This window comes from Serinus canaria, chromosome 4, assembly GCF_022539315.1.
Source record: "Serinus canaria isolate serCan28SL12 chromosome 4, serCan2020, whole genome shotgun sequence".
NCBI classification, from domain to species: Eukaryota; Metazoa; Chordata; class Aves; order Passeriformes; family Fringillidae; genus Serinus; species Serinus canaria.
The window spans coordinates 30,524,949-30,543,194 of record NC_066317.1 but is presented as its reverse complement, the minus strand read 5'-3'; the positions used below and the strand labels follow the sequence as shown (position 1 = coordinate 30,543,194).

The window sequence follows — 18,246 nt, the reverse complement described above, 5'->3', positions numbered from 1 at the left end:
TGTTAATGTAGCTGGCTGCAAACTGCTCGACTCTGCAGGCTGACCTCATGCAACCTGGGGGGAGCACTGAGGAGCAAAAATTTACTCCACATAAGGGCAGGATCTTCATGCCTTGGAGCTTGTTATCACTGGGGTGCCTTGCCACAATTAAAATCAAGAGGTAAATAAAAAAGCAAGAACCTAAGGGTGGCTAGAAAGAACAATCTGATGCTGCTATTCCTGGTCAGATGCAGGCAGTGTAGCTCACAAGAACTAGGTGTTTTTCAGTATTTCCTAAATATAAATCACATGCAGGTCACATTCTGCCCATCACTAGATGATTGACAGAGTACTGGCTGAGAAAGTAGTTTTACATCTGTCCTTTCTAAAAAGACAGTGAATGTTTCTGATTCTTATGTGAATTTGAAAAGGAACTGCCAGAGAAACGAGCTTAGCATTCATTGTTCCATGTGATATCACCTTTGGAGGCTACACACCAGGATTAGTTCTTCTAACTGGAATGCTTACAAAAGTGATACAGAGCTCTCTGGAGGAGACCCCTTCAGCTTCTGAACATCATGCATAAAATGGCATCAGAATGCAGGGAATTTTAAGTTACTCCATAACTCAACAAAAGATGGTGTGGTATGCTTTAACTCTATTAGCATCTTATAATTTCAAATGCATTTACTCTTTAACTCTGACCAATGAACATGCAGAAAAGCCACAAAATAGCCTCTTTAAGGGGAACAGGAGCAGGTAAGATAGAAGAAAGTTAGCCAAGGACTACTAGGTGAGGACAACCTAAAAATGAAATTATAATAATGGAATTCCAGAAAAAGAAATCAAAACCCCCACCTTTCCTGGATAAAGCTTCTTCTCAGAAAACTAACATACCACAATTTGCCAGTGACATTTTCAAGTTCATAAGCTGTTATGTTATTACTAGTACAGCCACAAAAGGGCATGAGAAGGCTGTATGGTGGAGTTAATTGATCTTAAGCAATGGGTTTGGGTTTATCAACACCAGCAATAAAATCTAAGCCCAACACAGGCGAGGAACTCAATACCAAAAGCAGTCTCCAAAGAAGTAGGGAGTGACTGCATCCAAGATTTATTGCTGGCTTGGTGCCCAGCTATGGATTTTGTATATGTGGAGTGAATCTGTGTTAGCAGATAGCCCTTAGATACACATATCCCTCATGCTCAGATTTTTTTTTTCTCTCAGTTGTTTTTTTAACAAAACAAGAAATGTTTCTTTAACAAAAAACATAGAAACTGCTTCACAACATGTGGTTAATCTCACATTGCTTAATAGCTGAAATTCTATTAATGCATACCATAATAATTTTATTCTCATTTAAACAACTTTGTCTCTGTCCCAAAAGCTCACTTCTAAATGCAAGAAACACTTGATTGAATTACACTTACGCTAGTTGGAGGTAAATATTTTTTCCATTATTTACTTATTTAATATGAATTCCAGATTTCAAGAAGACACATCTGCCAAACAGGGTGCAGGTAAAAAGTACCACACCTTACCTCTGTCACTGTCATACAAATATGCAAACTTGGTCCACTGATAGTATTCAATCAAGCTAAGAAGTGCTCCCTTGAGGTCAGGTCTCATCTGAATGACAAAGGGATGTGTTCCATCTGTTGGGAAGCTGGGAGTTATGAAGGAGACATGAAGAGTCCCACAGAATGATGTTATGGTATTTACAGACTTCTTGTCATAGAATCCAAAAATAGCAAAGACTCCTCTTGAAAACTGGGAGCAGACTAGAAAGAAGAAAGACAGAGAATTTATTTTAAAAAATTATTGAAAACTCTATAGTGCATATATTTATGAGAAATGTATGTCTGAAAAGTATCTGATCACATAAATATCAGGCAAAAAAAGCAATACTCTGCTATGGAGATAATTTGTTAGCATTATCAATCAGTAATATAAAATCTACACTAGAAAAAGAAAGTATCAGTAGTGCACACTCCTAGATGAGAAATGCAGAAATAAAACTCACCAACTTATTCTTAAATTCAATTTATGTTGTAAAGAGCAGTAATGACAGACATCAATGGCAGTTGCAATTTAAAAAATGAGACATTATGACTACACATAGCATTATGAAAATAGATAATGTTTTATCATGTTAAAAATAAACTGCCTCTGAGGTCAAGACTCACTGAGCTTTCTACAAAATACTGTAAATAACTTTCCATTTGTGGAAACGCAAAGCCAAAACTAAACCCAAATCTATCAAGAGCAGTAAGAAATCCATTTGCTTTAAAACCTTCCTGTATCAAAGCATTATTTTAATTCCTGCTTTGTAGGACTCAGCAAAAGCTGGTCCTTCTGGATGACACTTGGGGTCATGTTGCAGGAAGAATAACCTCCTAGGTGTAAATATCATGCTGATCATTCACTTTTTATCTGGAGACAATTCAAGCAGGTTGATGCATGTGACTGACCACAACAGCCTGTGCAGAAGAGCTGGTTCTTCTGAGCTATTATTTTCTTTGAGTCTGTAGGGCATACTAGTGCCTAAGTTCTAAAGCCAGGGCACAAGAAGGAAATATTCATCTCTGATTAATTCACACTTATCACTCATGCATTCTTTGGTTTGCAGAGTCACCTTGAGCAAGACACATCCTTCTAGAGACACCTGACCTGCTTATAGATAGAAATCACAGTGTAATTGATGCTAATTTTGCCCAGCCATTTAGTACACTAATCCTTGAATATAACCCATATAAGGATGAAAATAAGTTGGTTTATTTTTAGAATTTCCTAGATTTGAACTAATAATGTATTTTTATCTTTCAAAGTTATTGTATCTTTATTTTTAAAATGGTGTTTCTTTTTTTAAAGTAAATATTATCCCTTTATGCCTATTACTACTCATAGCTATCTTCTTTCCATGGCTTTGCCTATATGTCTGTGCTACCACTCATCTCTCATGCCCTAATTATTCCTCTACTCCAATTAAAAGCACCTAAACAGGATGAGTGAAATTCTGAGTCTGCCAGTTTTAAGTTTTCACCGATTAACTTTAATTAGGTCAGAATTTCGCCTCAGGTGAGGAAATACAAGTGATTAAAAAACTTGATGAGTAACACCTCCTTATAAAAGGATGTTGCAGGTTTTACAGGGCTGGAGTACAAGATGGTCAAACCTTTTCCATTCTAACTACAAATCATTACAGAATCATAGAATTATTTTGAGTGGAAAGACCTTTAAGATCAGAGTCCAGCCATTAACTCAGCACTGCAAAGACTGTCACTAAACCATGTCCCCAGGTGCCACATCTCAACATCTTCTAAAGACATCCATGATAGTTACTCAACAGCTTCCCTGGGCAATTGTCCCAGTGCTTCCCACCCCTCTCATGAAGAAATTTTTCCTAATATCCAGTCTAAATATCCTCAATGCTAACTTCAGGCCATTTCCTCTTCTGTTGCTCATTATCTGAGAGCAGACCAACTTCCACATTGCTACACCCTCCTTCCAGGCACTTGTAGAGAGTGATAAGGTCTCCCCTGACTCTCCTTTACTCCACAATAAATAACCCCAGATCCTCCAACTGGTCCTCACAAGACTCATGCTCCAGACCCTTCTCCAGGTCCACTTCCCTTCCCTGGACATGCTCCAGCACTTCAGTGTCCTTCCTGCAGTGAGGGGCCCAGAAATGGACACAGGATTTGAGGTGCAGCCTCACCAGTGCTGAGCACAGAGGGACAATCACTGCCCTGCTCCTGCTGGCCACACTATTGCTGACCCAGGCCAGGATGCCACTGGCCTTCTTGGCCACCTGGGCACACACTGGCTCATGTTTGGCTGCTCTTGACCAGCACCTCCAGGTCATTTTCCATGGGGCAGCTTTCCAGCTGCTCTTCCCCCAGCCTGTAGTGCTACATGAGGCTGCTGTGAGCCAAGTGCAGGACCTGGCATTTGGCCTTGTTGAACCCCATAAAATTGGCCTTGGCCCATCAATCCAGCCTGTCCAGACCCCTCTGTGGAGCCTTCCAGCCCTCCAGCAGATCACCATGCCCACCCAGCTTGGTGTCCTCTGCAAACTCCAGTTGATCCTCTGGTCCAGATGGTTGATAAATTCATCAAACAGGGCTGGCCTCAACGCTGTGTCCTGGGAGACACCACTTGTGACTGGCTGCCAGCTGGATGGAACTCCATGCATCACTGCTCTCTGGGCCTGACCATCCAGCCAGCTTCTCGCTCATCCAAGCCATAGGCAGTCAGTTTCTCCAGGAGAATGCTGAAAATGGTGTCAAAGGCTTTCCCACAGCCAGGTAGACAAGATTCACTGCCTTTCCCCCACCCATCAAGAGGGTTGTCTTGAAGGAGATCAGGCTGGACGAGCAGAACATGCCTTTCACAAATCTGTGTTGGCTGAGCCTGATCACCCTGTTTGACCCACATGTGCCTTGTGACAGCATTCAAGATGGCCTTCCCCAGCACCTAGGTTTGGCTGGCAGGAAAGGTTATCCTTCCAGCTCTTGTAGATGGGTGGCACCTTTGCTAATTTCTACACAACAGGACCTCCACAGTCCTAGCAGACTTGATGTCAAGTCAACTGACCCATGACCAAAAAACCCCAAAAATCAAAATTCTACTGATGACACCAGGTATTGATCTGCTGGCTTGCTGTTTTTTTTCTGTTTTTTCTCTGCACCTGGAAAGATAGAGGAAAATGCCACTTGTGCTCCTGATCCCTCAATCAGTTGTCCCAAGTCCCTGAAGTCTTTTGGTTGCTCTCAGGAAGACTTCAGGTACTTGGGACACTCTTCAAGGACTTGCTCAGACTTCTTGTTGCAACTTCATTACAGATTTAAAAAATCAGTCAAGGGTAATCAATCAAAGGCAGTGTTCAGGGCAGGAAGGTTTCTTTTCATGTCTTAAACCCAAGCCCCAAGGAGGCAGGGCTGCTTGGCAGAAGGTGCCTTGGGTTCCCTTCAGAGGGGACTCTCCTATGGAAATGACCCATCTTTTTTCTTTATGGAAGCACTTTTGATGCAGAGCATAGGCCAGCCTCAGCCACACCTCCATGCTGGATGAAGCAGTGTCCTTGTTATTGTTCAGCTTTCCTTGCAGAGTCTCAGACCTGTTATGGGAAGCTGGGGCAGCCACAGAGGAGACACACCAACTACACCAGGCAGGAACCCATCACCATTGCCCCCATCCCTTAACTCACTGTGCTCACCCAGGCAGAGAGAAGAAAGGCAATCCTCTGTGTCATGAATCCATTCTGCCTGTCCAGAATCCAGTTTCCCTGTGCCAGGGAAAGCAGGAAGCTTTTGGTCCCTCTTTCTCTCTCCCTGCTGCTCCTGAAGCCACTCACCTCCCAGAACTCTGTCCCTGAGCACAGAGGAGCTCCCCTGCCCAGGACACCTCCCACAGCAGTGCTCCCTGCTGCTGGTCAGTTCTGCTAAGAGCAGGCTCCAAGCTCCAGCCCAACACCTGCGTGGCAGCACGTTCCCACCGGAGCCCTGTCCCTGGGCAGCTGTGTCATGTTGGACAAAGATTTCTAAAAAAGGCTGTGAATTTCCTCAATAGCTTTACTGTTTAAGTCACTGGAACTCCTTGTTCTATTCCACATCATTGTGCTCTTGCTGAGGCAAAACCAACTCACTACCTCCCCACACACTCAGGAATAATTGTTTCCCATGTGCAGCGAAGGCTAAATACCACCTGAACTTGCTACAGTAAAGGAATTATTGCCTCATAACTCACCTTCAAAAATGCACATAAAAATAGAGCATCAGTTTACTTCTGGATTCCTGGATGAGACTCTTGCAAAGACTGCTACTTGTACCCTACTGTGACCTTCTGAATTAAACCATTTTAGTACTGCATATGAGGTGACAGAGACAACAACAGTCTCATCAAAGGACCATGAAAAATAAAAATGCTTTATGTCACTACTGCCAACAGCTGGGATGCATTTCTCCTGTCCCACTGCTTTTCTTCCATCGCCAGTGAGAGATTTTAGGCACAGATGGAACAATGTTCCCTACAGCAGCCAACAACCTGAAAATTTGAAAACCATAGGTGATGCCTTTTCAGAATCCTCACCCATCCTCTCCTCACCTTTCTGACCCTGGAGACCTTTACCTTGACCCATGAGTTTTCTCACTCTTTCTCTTCCTATCTTCTCCTCTGTATGCTGGGGACAGAGGGGAGAGTGAGTGGTTGTGAGTGCTTTGCAGCTGGTAGGGTTAACCCTTGACAGGGTAAAAGGTGTTGATCCACCTTCCATCCACAGGACAGACCTGTAAATACCAATGGCCTGTGCTCCACTGTCCCCCTTCAGGGACACAGACATGCACCCACTCTACTCTCTTCAGAAGACAACTGCTATTCTTTCAAACTGAACATCCTCCCTGACAAGGCACAAAATCACACCTCCTCTCATCACAACTTACTTAGACACAGCACTCTTGGATTAACACAGTGAACAACTCTCTGTTTAATAGTCTCTGCACCTGCTAAATCATCAGTCCTTACATCCATGTGTCTTCTTCTGGGCAAGGTTGGCAAAACTGGAATACTGGAATTTTGATCTCCTTTACTGCACAAAGTGAAAGACAAGTAAAAAGCTCCAGCTCCAGCTGGGAAAGTCAAGTCACTGCAGTTCCAAGTGCCTAGAGGAGCTGCAGTTTAAAAGCTGAATTACATACACACAAGGGTAAACAATCCCAACAAATAATATGGCAAAAGCAAAAACATTTTATATTTTTAAAATTATTATTATACCTGCAAAACAGATACGATGTCTCATTTAATTCAACCAAGGCTCCTCTAATGTGAGATAAAAATCTCTCTAACACAAATCTTCAAGTACAGACATAACACACATCTGGGTCAGCCAGAAAAATCAGGATCAACAATAATCCAGGTAAAAATAAATTTTCATCAGCAGTGATTGGTGCCACAATGCCACACAGAAAAACCTCTATGCTGTGCTTTTCTGTGTGATATTCCACTGAAGGTAAGTGGGCAGGCACCTATGCTAGGTAATAAAAACATGCTACAAATAAGCATTTAAACTTTGTCTAAAGACAAATTCTTGCAATTCTTCTGGGGTTTTTTGTCTTTTAGGCGCAGAAGGGAAAAGAAGGGATGGTATTTCAAAATAAAATGGTGACCCAGTGGATAATGCAGAAACTGCAATTGTTTTTGGCAGGATTCCCACCTCAGACTAAATCTATAGTCATGTTGCTATTGCTGGAAGACATGAGTTTTATAATGGTGAATCACAAGCTGTTCGCAATTATTAGAGTAAAAAAAAGTCATGATGATTAGGACTCATAAGCCATTGAAATATGAAAGATGTGTTTCATTAATGACATTATTAGAACCAACAGCAAGGATTCATTTCTTTCAAGCTTTCCTAAACGAATTGGGGTTTTTTTGGTTTATGGGGTCCTTTTTAGAAATAGTCTGTGGCTTACTTAGCTACAAGAGGGGAAGAATATAGTAAGCTCATTTTGTGATCACTTTTCTAAAGATATTCTCCTAGAATGGCAAATAACTGTGAATTCCAAGAAACAGGGTAAATAAAGATTCTTGAGAAGGAACAATTACCAGAAGGTTTTGTTATGGTTAAGGTTGAAGTATTTTATATTTGACTTCTTGTTCTACAAACATAGCCAGGCGCAAACCCAGCTTGCCTTTGTTTTCCAGAGCACTGAAAAGGTGTCCTAGACTTTTATTCCAAAAGTTAGCGGCCAGATTTGTTCAATAACAAAATCAAGCTTAAGCCTGCAATGAGAAATAGGAGCCCTGTCAGAGGACGGCCAAAACTGCTTGCTCCATTATTAAACTCTTCCATTGCTATTTATATCAGTTGCTTAGAACTCCCTTTTACCACTCATAACTTTCTCTCTTTCCCACTTTCTCCATTTCATTACCTTGTTTTGTCAATGAACTCTATAAGCAGCATAACCTGATATTTACCACTGTGGTAATGACTGGTTCTTCAGAAACAAAGAAATCCAGCACTAGACACTCTTTGCCTCTCATCATATAGAACATATTTCTGTCATGAATATCATCCTAAACCCAAAGCTCAGGAAGTGCCAACTGAAGAGTACACTTGCAAATTACAAATACAAACATATTACAAATATGCTAAGCTTTACATGGTGAAGTGACTCCACTGAAGCAATGACAGTTTGTTTGTCTTCAGTTGAAGAACTGAATCATTAAATCACATAGAAACAGTTGGATTTGGATACCTCTGCTTAGAAACTCTTTCTGATTAAGTTCTCCCAAGCCACGATTTTCTTCCTTCAGTATTCTCCAAAAGAAAAGTAATGAACCTAATAATTGTTTACATTCAAACTGGAAAAAGAAAACCAGCAAAGTGCTAATTACTTATTGAAACAAATGTCTAATACTACCTGCTTACAGGCAAATCTCCAAACACTGGTATCATTACTCTTAACATATTTCTGAATTTTTATTTATGAGAATTTTGATACTTGGTTTCTGTCCAAAGATGAAAATTTAAAATTATAAACTATTTGCCATTTGGTGCTTAGATTTCAAATGCTGTCCAGTATCAATATGGCTTTATATATTATTTTATTGTAATACCTTGGTTTATTATTATTGTTAGCAAAACTGTTTTAATATTAGCATAGGGAAATAAGTATTTGGTGCAATAATCGCACACAATGGAATAATTATTCTCTATAAGAAAGAAACTATAGCATAAGCATAAAGAAAGAGTCAAGCTCTGCCTCTCCAAAAGAGACCAAAACACAAAGGAAACACTCATTGGTTTGAAAAGTTGATAGATGAGTCAGAAGTAGCCAGAAACCGAATGCACAGTTTACAGAATCATTTCAGCTTCTGAAAGACCACGTTCTGAATAAGCAGACAGTGAAAGGGAACAATAGATGAACCAAAAAATAAGCAGGAACCACAGAGAAAAGAAAGAATTCACATAAGATTGAAACTGTATCAGAAAATCATTGTGAAAATAAAAACCAGGATGGATTGCTTCCAAAGCCATTACAAAAACTGCAGCACAGCAGACAGCATATTGCATACACTTTCCTAGACTAAATAATTTTTTTTCAGCTAATATTATAGATATAGTCTGCATGGTCTAGTTTACCCATTCAGATTCCATTATTACCTCCTAGATATAAGCTTCCCCTCCGGAAGATTGAATAAGGCATAAGGAATCACCCAAGTCTATCTAGAGGGATATTTAGAACCATGAAAAAGCATGTTTCAAGCAGCACAACCTGAGATAGAAATACTTTTTTTTTCTAAAGGCCATGGTAGGCTAACTGAAATTGGGAAGAAAACAGTTCCCAAAGGCTCAAAGAAGAATATAAGAACTGAAAGACAACAGGCCAAAGTTCCATGGTAGCATTCAATAAAACATAGGGCACAGAACCCAAATAAAGGCTGGCATTTTAAAATTCCAAGATACCCTTTACCAAAGCTGAGAGGCAATCAATGCCAATTAAAAAAATCAATGGCAATCAGAACTAAAAATGCTCTGTACTTCTGGATAACAAAACACTGAATTACACTGAAAATGCCTTCCTTTTTATCTCTGCAAATTTCAATTCCAGCCCTGATAAATGTGGAGTTTTATCTTACTTCAAGCTTTTAAGAAAAGCTGCCCAAAATGATAGCCATAGCGTTTACTTTCCTCTTTGCAGATTGTTCATACACATGGCTAAGAGAACCCCAAAACAAACCAGACCTCACTGGGAAAGGTGATCACTGAGCTCCCACATAAAGCATGATGTGGAGCTGGTAAATACTTTAGAATGATCCTTCTCACCTCCACACTCAGTATTAATGCACAAAACATGACTTACAGCAACACACAGTGAGTTCACAAGCCATCTGTATCAGAACAGGAGGGCTCAGTTTTTCACAGAGCTGACCAGGGAAATTCTCACAGCCTTAAAGACTAAAAAAGGAAGAATTTAAATCCCGAGGCTGGAATGTCCATAGAGGACAATTCTGGCAGAGCAGATACAAAGGATTTTTTTTTGCACCTTTCCTGGCAGAAATGCCATCTTCAGTTATTGCTACACCCTGAACTGTTTGCTCAGAGATTATGCAACTGAATGGAACTTTCCACACCTTGTTATTAGCAAAAGCAGCTTTGATCATTTTGTAAAATTAGACTCAAAACCTGGTTGGCTGCAGTAGAAAACAAACTCAAAAGGCAGAGAGGACGATTAATCTATTTCAACTGGCCAATCATACTTCACACTGAGGAAAGAAACTTTGTGCCAATATGGGATATTTTAGGTGAGCACAAAAAAGCCTTCAAGAAGTTAGTAGCCATCTGTTAGGAAAGTACATGATGATAGGCACAGCTTCTCTATATGCTAATGCTGCAATAATGAAGGTGGTAAATAAACATCATGTTCACAATGAAACAACAGGTCAGAAAAACAGTCTGTTTCAATGACAGTTGCATCCAATTACATCGTGCTTGGCTGTGCACTGTAAAGCATTCCAAAATCTTTTTCATTGCTGGGACAATTACCATGATGCAAAGGAAATCATTACAAACACCCTTGGAAAGAATAATGTTAAAACTATTATGTTCTTATAAATCAAATAAGATTCATGGAATGAAATTAAAATGCAAGTCTCCTCATGAAAGGAAAAAAAAAATTCATATTCCAGAAAATTATTACACACATATTTAATGTAAGGATCCTAGGGTATTTGTCCAAATCTCCAGCTGAAGGAGATATAATGTTTACTGAACCCCAAATATAGAAACCTGGGAATGCTATTAAATAAAAGAAATATAACTTCATCTTGTCTCCAAAATTTCTCTGCCCTGCCTCCCTTCTTTCTCTCCTTCTGCTATCCCAAACAAAAACAATTCTGTTTCCATTTGATGACACAAACTTTAGGTCAATCAATTTCCTTCAAATCTAAGAACTCACTTTGCAAATATGCCAGGCTTGCTTTCCAACTGTGCTTCTACCTTTCCCAACAATTACAGCCTTGCAGTAATAGAGAATTTAGAGTGTCCAACAAAGTATTACCTCCTAGATGTAGAAGCAGATAATCAAACCTAAAAAAAGGCTACTAGCTTTTTGGAGCCACAGTGCAAGTCATGGAGAAGTCATCTATTTCAGGGCCAGGCTTGCTTTGTTCAATCAGCATAATTCTACCGAATTTAACAGAGCCAATATAATTTATCCTAACTAAAAATGTAATTCTCCATTTTTAGCATAACCATTTTCACACATATTTTCAAACCAGAAATATTATATACAACAGAATACTCATCATCTCCTCTTCCCCTTCATCAGCATTGCTGGAAGCATCCCATTTCTACATTTCATTAAACTAATCATCTTCCAGTTCCCAAGAAAATGCCACTGTGTAAAACTGTCTTTGAAAAATTGTAAAAGGATTTGGAAAGAGATAAAATTAACTTGGTAGGCAAAAGTACTTCTTGTTAAAATGTTGACAGACTGGGATTCAGTTTATCAACTTGTTTTTCTTTAATTGAGCTAGAAGGACCAACCATCACTCCTGAACACACTGTCTAACACCATCCAAAAGGAAGCATGGTTTCAGCACAGAGTTCCTCTGTTAGAAGGATGGGAATAGCTATGAGAAAAGGCTCTGAGGTTACCTCATAAGGATAAAAAAAAATAAATCTGGAACAAATCTTATGGAAACTGCTTTAAGGAATAAAGAGGATTTCATAAGGCAGAGAAAGTACAGCAGAAGATATGAAAGTGATCTATTACTTCTGAAGAAGGCTCCATATTACATCTTTAAAGGAATAAAATGTGATTTTCCAACTGGCCACTACTCACCTGTCCCACATCTTATTCTGAGAAAGTCAGTTTAGTCCTGTTTATTGCTTACATATCTCTGTCTGAAATGATGCAGCTGGGAGCATATTTCCTTCACCCTGCCCATGCCAGCCTGTGCCTTGTCACTCCAGCATGGCCAGCAGTGCAGCACACAGCTCTACTACAGCCTGTCACACCCAGCCTAAGCTCCCATCCCTCCAGAACCTGACTTGCAAGTAAATTATCTAACTAAAATGTTTGGCCTAACTCTGCTGGGAGGAATATCTCACACAAACTCATGAATAAAAGTAACAGGAGTAAAGACAATTTCCTGTGCTGTCACAGGTCTAACAGCTCCTACTCCTCATAGGAATAATGATGGATCTCTGCCACCTGTAACAGCTTCCCCCCAGCATTGTTCCAGCCTAAACCACTGACCTACAGCAAAGGATGGCTTCATGTGGTTCTTTTGGGGACATTTTAGCAGTGCTTCCAGCCACAGTCTAACCTCCTGCAACATCTGGTGGATTTATGATACTCATTGGGATAATCAGCTGTAACCTAATTTGTCAGGCTTTATTTGTATTTAGAAATGGTCCAGTAGTCACATCACACACCTTCCTATCTGCATGCCCTATTTTTCAATGACTGCAGAAGTAAGAGAAGCATCATTTATTTGGGAAGTAGTCAAATGGAATTTAATAAACATTATTAGTAGTACAAATCAGAAAAGCAGTAAGATCCTCTTAATTAGGTCACTCTAGTGAACAGCTGTTTGTCCTGATTATATGACTTATTTAATTAAGAGAACTTATTGAATAATAAAGCAGCAAGGAGAGCTTTAAAATGATAAAGTAAAATGAGCACACATTGTAAAGAAAGTATGAACATTCTTTGCCTCTCTTTTGTCAATTGCTTTAATCTTCAATAACTTGATGCACTTCAAAATGCATTAAATGTTCCAAATTTATTTTTATTTATTTAGGGTTGCCTGATTAACTCCTTAATGAAACTTGCAAAGATGTGATACAGCTCATCATTACCAGTTACTTTAACAAAGCAATGATTCATCCCTATGCTTCACTGTGACTGAGATTATATTCCCAGATTTCTTCTGACTGTGCTCAGATCTCACAGAAGTGGGGCCAATTAGTTTAAGGACGTTTTACACTGTTTATCCTCTATGTTTTGCCTATATTACCTGAGCTAATTTGAGCACCTACAATTGTACTGCATGCTATGTATAGACATGCATATATGCTACATCAGACTAAAAATAAAATCATTTCTAGAGGAAACTTGTGCAACATCTAAATCAGCATGAACAAACATTCCTACTCAGCACTGAAATAGTGTCAGAGAGTGCCATTATCTGGGCCCTTAAGTTCTCTATTGCAAACCTCACGCTATGTTATGTAGGTTCTCTCTATCTTTATGTATGAATTATGTATGTTCTAAATATATGCTTTGCAGAGGATTACTAGATTTGGCTCTATAAAAATATCCCATTCATCCACCCTTATTGCCATTTCAGTAGTGAGCCCATCTCACCACAATAAAAAAAAATCCCAAAACAACAACAAAACCCTCCCAAAAAAACTAACTCCCCCACAAAGCAAAAGAGATTTTATGGCCTCACAGTTACAAATCACACTTCTTCCTTTAGCTGAGCAAACCCTATCTTAATGTCAGGGAACTCTAGGATGTGCACATAAGATCAGTAACTCGTTTTTGGAAAATGAACTTTTCATCACATGTTCCTATGCTTTAAAACTTTACCATCATTTACCTGAGACAAATAATCATTAAAATATTTACCAACACTATTTAGTACATCTCCTCTAGTAAAGCAAATAAACTTTTCAACTTTCCCTGCAAATTAGTTACCCTAAATTGACCTTGTTTATTAAGAGCTTCTAAACACATATTAAGTCCAAAAAAATTGTCTTGCTAAAAAAGAGTTTACATCAAGAACAGAAGTATTAAACTTCAAGTCCTCTTTAACTTCCTGTTCTCAAGAGTTACTTGATTTTTCACAGTCACATACATTCAGATGGCACCAGCTCCCACAAATAAAAAAATTAAAACCTCTTTCTTTAGCAATGTTGACATCTTGCATAGCCATATTATTAGCATCTGGCTTAACTGGAAAAAAGCTAAATGTTTCACTTCCAAAAGAAATATTACCTCTCTTCTTTTCTGTTATTTTTAACAACTCATGACTTTCAAACAAGTGTCATGATTTGGGTGCCTGTTTCATGAAGTAAACACCAGGCACTGGCAAAATTCAGTAAATCATGCTGCAGGTCTTGCAGACCCATTTGCTATACTTACAAGTGGCTGCTTAAAATTTCTAGCACTAGCCAGCTGGGGTGGTTGCTGTGCACTGCAGGGAGAGGAGTCCAGTCTTGAATAATTAGATTTCAGAGTTATAAAACACAATTAAGCTCCTACAGTTAAAAAAAAAAATTCTGTGACAGCTCTAACACTCTCCATTACTTTTGGAAAATTAGACCGCAATTTTCATAGCTAAGAAACAACAGCTTGATCAATTGCTGAAGTTCAAGTGAAAAAGCTAAGACTTTTTTATCCATCCAATAATGAAGCAAAGAATATGCTTTTCAGTGTTTCCCCTACTTGACAGTCAGTAGCTGTTTCATATTTTGGGTGATATGGTCGGGGGGGAGAGGGGGGGTGCTGTATACTTGTTGGTTTAGCATTTTTTCCATAATTTGACCAAGAAATAACACTTTGATTACTCTAAATGATGATTACTAAAAATGTTATTTATCTTTCTTGTCTGCATTTCTCTGAAATGTAACCTCCATCATGGTAACTTTGTTCAGGGTAATCTAGTACCTCACACTGTTTGCCTGGAATAATTAGTTTTTGCTCATGCAGCATTCTAATGCTTCAGGCTTTTAAAATAGCTTCTATAAATACACCTGATCAGCATTGTAATGCAACAAAATACAGCATTTTCTAGCATATGGCACACAAGGCAGTGAAGTGAAGGGCAAGCCCAGCTCTCAGCTGAGGCAATGCCACCCAGGTTGTTGCACAGCACTCACTTAAGCAGATGGCTCGTCCTAGGTGGCAAGGCACCACTAAAACACAGGTGTGTATCCTTTCACCTGAATTCATGGCCCTTGAGACAAAGCTGAACTTAGCTCTCCTCATCCCATATTCAGTGTCCCTTCTGTTGTATATATTTACATATTTACCACAATAAACAAACAGAAATTGTGCATAACACAGCCAAAATACTTCACTACATCCACAGCTGTTTAAAAGCATTTCCCTCTGGAGGACAAAGCCTAATCTAAAACTCACTGACAGTTATATAAACCACAGAACAAGGATACATTTAAAAGAAAAATGTCTAGTGTCTGACCAACAGCAAATGGGTTTCCTGACTTCCTCTGAAACAAACCCATCAGCACGGAATCAAAACCTCATTTACTCTGGCCCAACTTCAGTGAGGCAAACCTGAAAATTTTAGCATGCTGGTTCTCTCCAGTCCAAGGTTCTTATTTCAGAACTGCTCTGCCTCTGCTCCTCACCATTAATGCAGTCTTTCTCCCCTGCTTTCCACCTGACTATAAGAAATCTGTTTCAAGAAGTCCTCTGAGCTTATTATTAGGCTTCATGCCTAAAGGACCACAAATAGACAGGAAGGCTTCTGCATTCAAACACTGCCAACTTGGCACCCTTTAATCCTACATAAATCAGAAAAGGCTGAAACCTATTAAGACTTTCTTGCTGCTTGCTATATTAAGTCACACTAAAAACATTGTTGATCACCTGGCTGAATTTATTGCAGAAAACAGTACAGGAATTTTCACCCTTTCACCCCAGTTTTGTTTTTGCTTTTCATTGAGCATACTTTTCTGGGGATGCTGTGAAATGCCTTGCCTTGAAAACTACAGGTGCCTCAGTTCACCCTCTAAGAAACATGAAAAACAGCTAAAGTCAATTTCAGAATTGCCCTGAGCAGAGCTGATGTTTCAGTACCTGAAATTGCCATTGAAAATATTTGCAAGAATCACCATTTTATTATGCAAACATGTGAAATACAGTAGCAGCCTAATCTTATTCTCATTGGAGTCATTGGAAGTTTTGCTATTTACTGGAAAAGGAAACAAGAAGCTTAATAATCCAAGTTCACTCACCATTGTGCAAATAGCACTTGATTAATTCAAGGTACCACTGTGACACACAGAATGGCTCTGTGCAGGAAAAAGTGAAGGCTCACTCTTCACAGGGGGAGAAAAGCTTTCTGCCACAGAAGCTCTGGGAATAATCCATCCTGCCCCAGTGTGCCACTGCTGGGCAAAGAGCTGCACCACGGGTGTCTGTGCCCATGGCACTCTCAGGGCTCAAAGCTCCCCACAAGTGCCCACCTTAGAGACACAGGAAAATCCCACTGAGAATGCAGCTCTCCAGCCAGCTCACTGGAACAGCAGCTCCATGCAGCTACGAGCTCACAGCACCAGGCAGGGCAGCTCTGCCCACAGACAGCTTTGGTTTTCATCAATCCAGAACAAAGCTGCACTGTTGTAGCCTTTGCTCTACTGAGGTATTTTATGTTAACAGTGAGAATAAACTTGTTTAGATCATGATAAATAACAGAGGGGAATAATGTACATTTTGCTCCTCTCTTCTGTCAAATAAATGCCAGTCAAATGCTTCAGCAACTCTTACTGTGAAGACAGACTGCCAGAATGGAGAAACTGGAGAATGGTGGAGAAATTTTGAACCTTTACAAGACACCTTCACCATGTGCCTTAATTCATTTATATGCAGATCCTTCCCTCCAGCAGAACCTTTTTGTACTGTTAGCCCACGCTGCTGAGCTGAATCCAGAACAAAAGCAGTGATATAGGAACTGTTTGCTTTTCATTTGAACGGTAATAAAAATGCAAATCAAATAAAAAACATTTTATAGCGGCATGAAGGTTTTATATGTAGCTAGCAAATCATAAAAAGATGCATATTTACAGGGTTTAAAAAAATTGCAAGAATTATAAACAAAACATACAGTTTAGTAAACTGTAAATATAAATCATACAGTATCTTGAAAGGTGACACTAAAAAGATCAAAAGGAAGTAAAAAAATAGAGAAAACCTAAGGAAATCCAAAGTAAGGCACAATCTCTCCTCCTTTTCTCCTTAATACAGTATCTTAAAAGTATCTTAGTGTATCTTAAAAGTCATGTAAGTAGAAAACCGTACCAAGAAAAATTGTGGAAAACTGTGCTATCTGATCATAAAAATCAGGTTTGTTTTCATGACTATTAGATCTGTATGAAGTGTGTAAGATAAATGTATCTTCTGTATATTCAAAAAGCAATTTAAAATATTTTCAAATTGAAGAGAATACTTTTTATTAGTTTTCAGTTACTTGGCTAAATATGTACATTAAAATACTGCAGACATATCATCCTAGTAGTTGCCAATTGCAAAGGACACAAGCATTTTGTGTGCTTAAAAATGTAAAATATTTTGGAGTGCTTTTGTTACTAGCTTAAAAGGCTAGAATATGCATAAAGTATGCTAGCTAGGCACTTAAAATTAATGAATTATTTGCTGTAAGTAGGTCAAATTACATGAGCTTTTCAAAAAGAAAAAGTATTTTATTCCACATGACAATTCTGAAGTAGATTAACAACACTTAGGCACAACATTGAACAGGGATACCACACGAAAGGTTAAGCAACACCGTTGATAGCAAAAGGCTTCACACAAATATGGGAGATAAATTACTCTAAACATAATTATATAAACATAGCTATTCAGAGCTTTCCTTGAAAAATTCAAATGACAACCATGAAAGCAAAATTTGGAGCAAGCATGAGCAAAGAACCTTAAGCAAAGGGTATCTCAAGCATTAATTATATTTTAGGTAAAAAATGCCACTTGACCTGTGTTTATCACATCTACTCCATGAAAAAGCTCACTCTGTCTCAGATTCCTTTTCAGGAATACCAACTCGGACTGTGAAACTCCATTAAAATGATGATATTAGGAATTATATATCCGAAGAATTGAATAATGGTTCATTTTCTTTTACTTTCAAGTTCTTTGTTTGCCCTATTGAATTTTTTGAGTCCTTTTGATGGTGGCACTGCAGCAAGTGTTGAGTTGTAAGCTGTCCACATTGCCAGCTTCTTGACCACATTCAAAAAACTTCCCAAGAGTTTCATACACAAATCACAAGCAGTAGAGCTGACTAAGACTACAAAAATCTTCTCATCCAGGTCACTCTCTGTCTCTGACCCACTCCTAACTAGACAACTCTCATCAGCCATGAGTGAGTCTCCTGTTCAGGAGCTCAGCCATGACAGCTGTACATGAACTGAAATTCTCTTTGGACTCCAGCACACAGGAATGAAGGAGGTTTAATTCACCTTCTGAGGAGGTTTTAAAATGCACATTAAC

The 18,246-nt window shown here is 39.1% G+C and overlaps 1 protein-coding gene across 8 annotated transcripts in view; it reads right to left on the bottom strand.

Annotated features, from left to right (window-relative positions):
• Window positions 1–18,246, bottom strand: part of GRIA2 (glutamate ionotropic receptor AMPA type subunit 2) — an 86,631-nt gene that overhangs the window by 45,768 nt on the left and 22,617 nt on the right. For all 8 annotated transcript variants that reach the window (XM_030239556.2, XM_050973891.1, XM_030239554.2 and 5 more), the window contains exon 3: window positions 1,522–1,761. In XM_030239556.2, coding sequence (XP_030095416.1) covers window positions 1,522–1,761 — 240 coding nt within the window. The remainder of the gene's footprint in view (window positions 1–1,521; window positions 1,762–18,246) is intronic.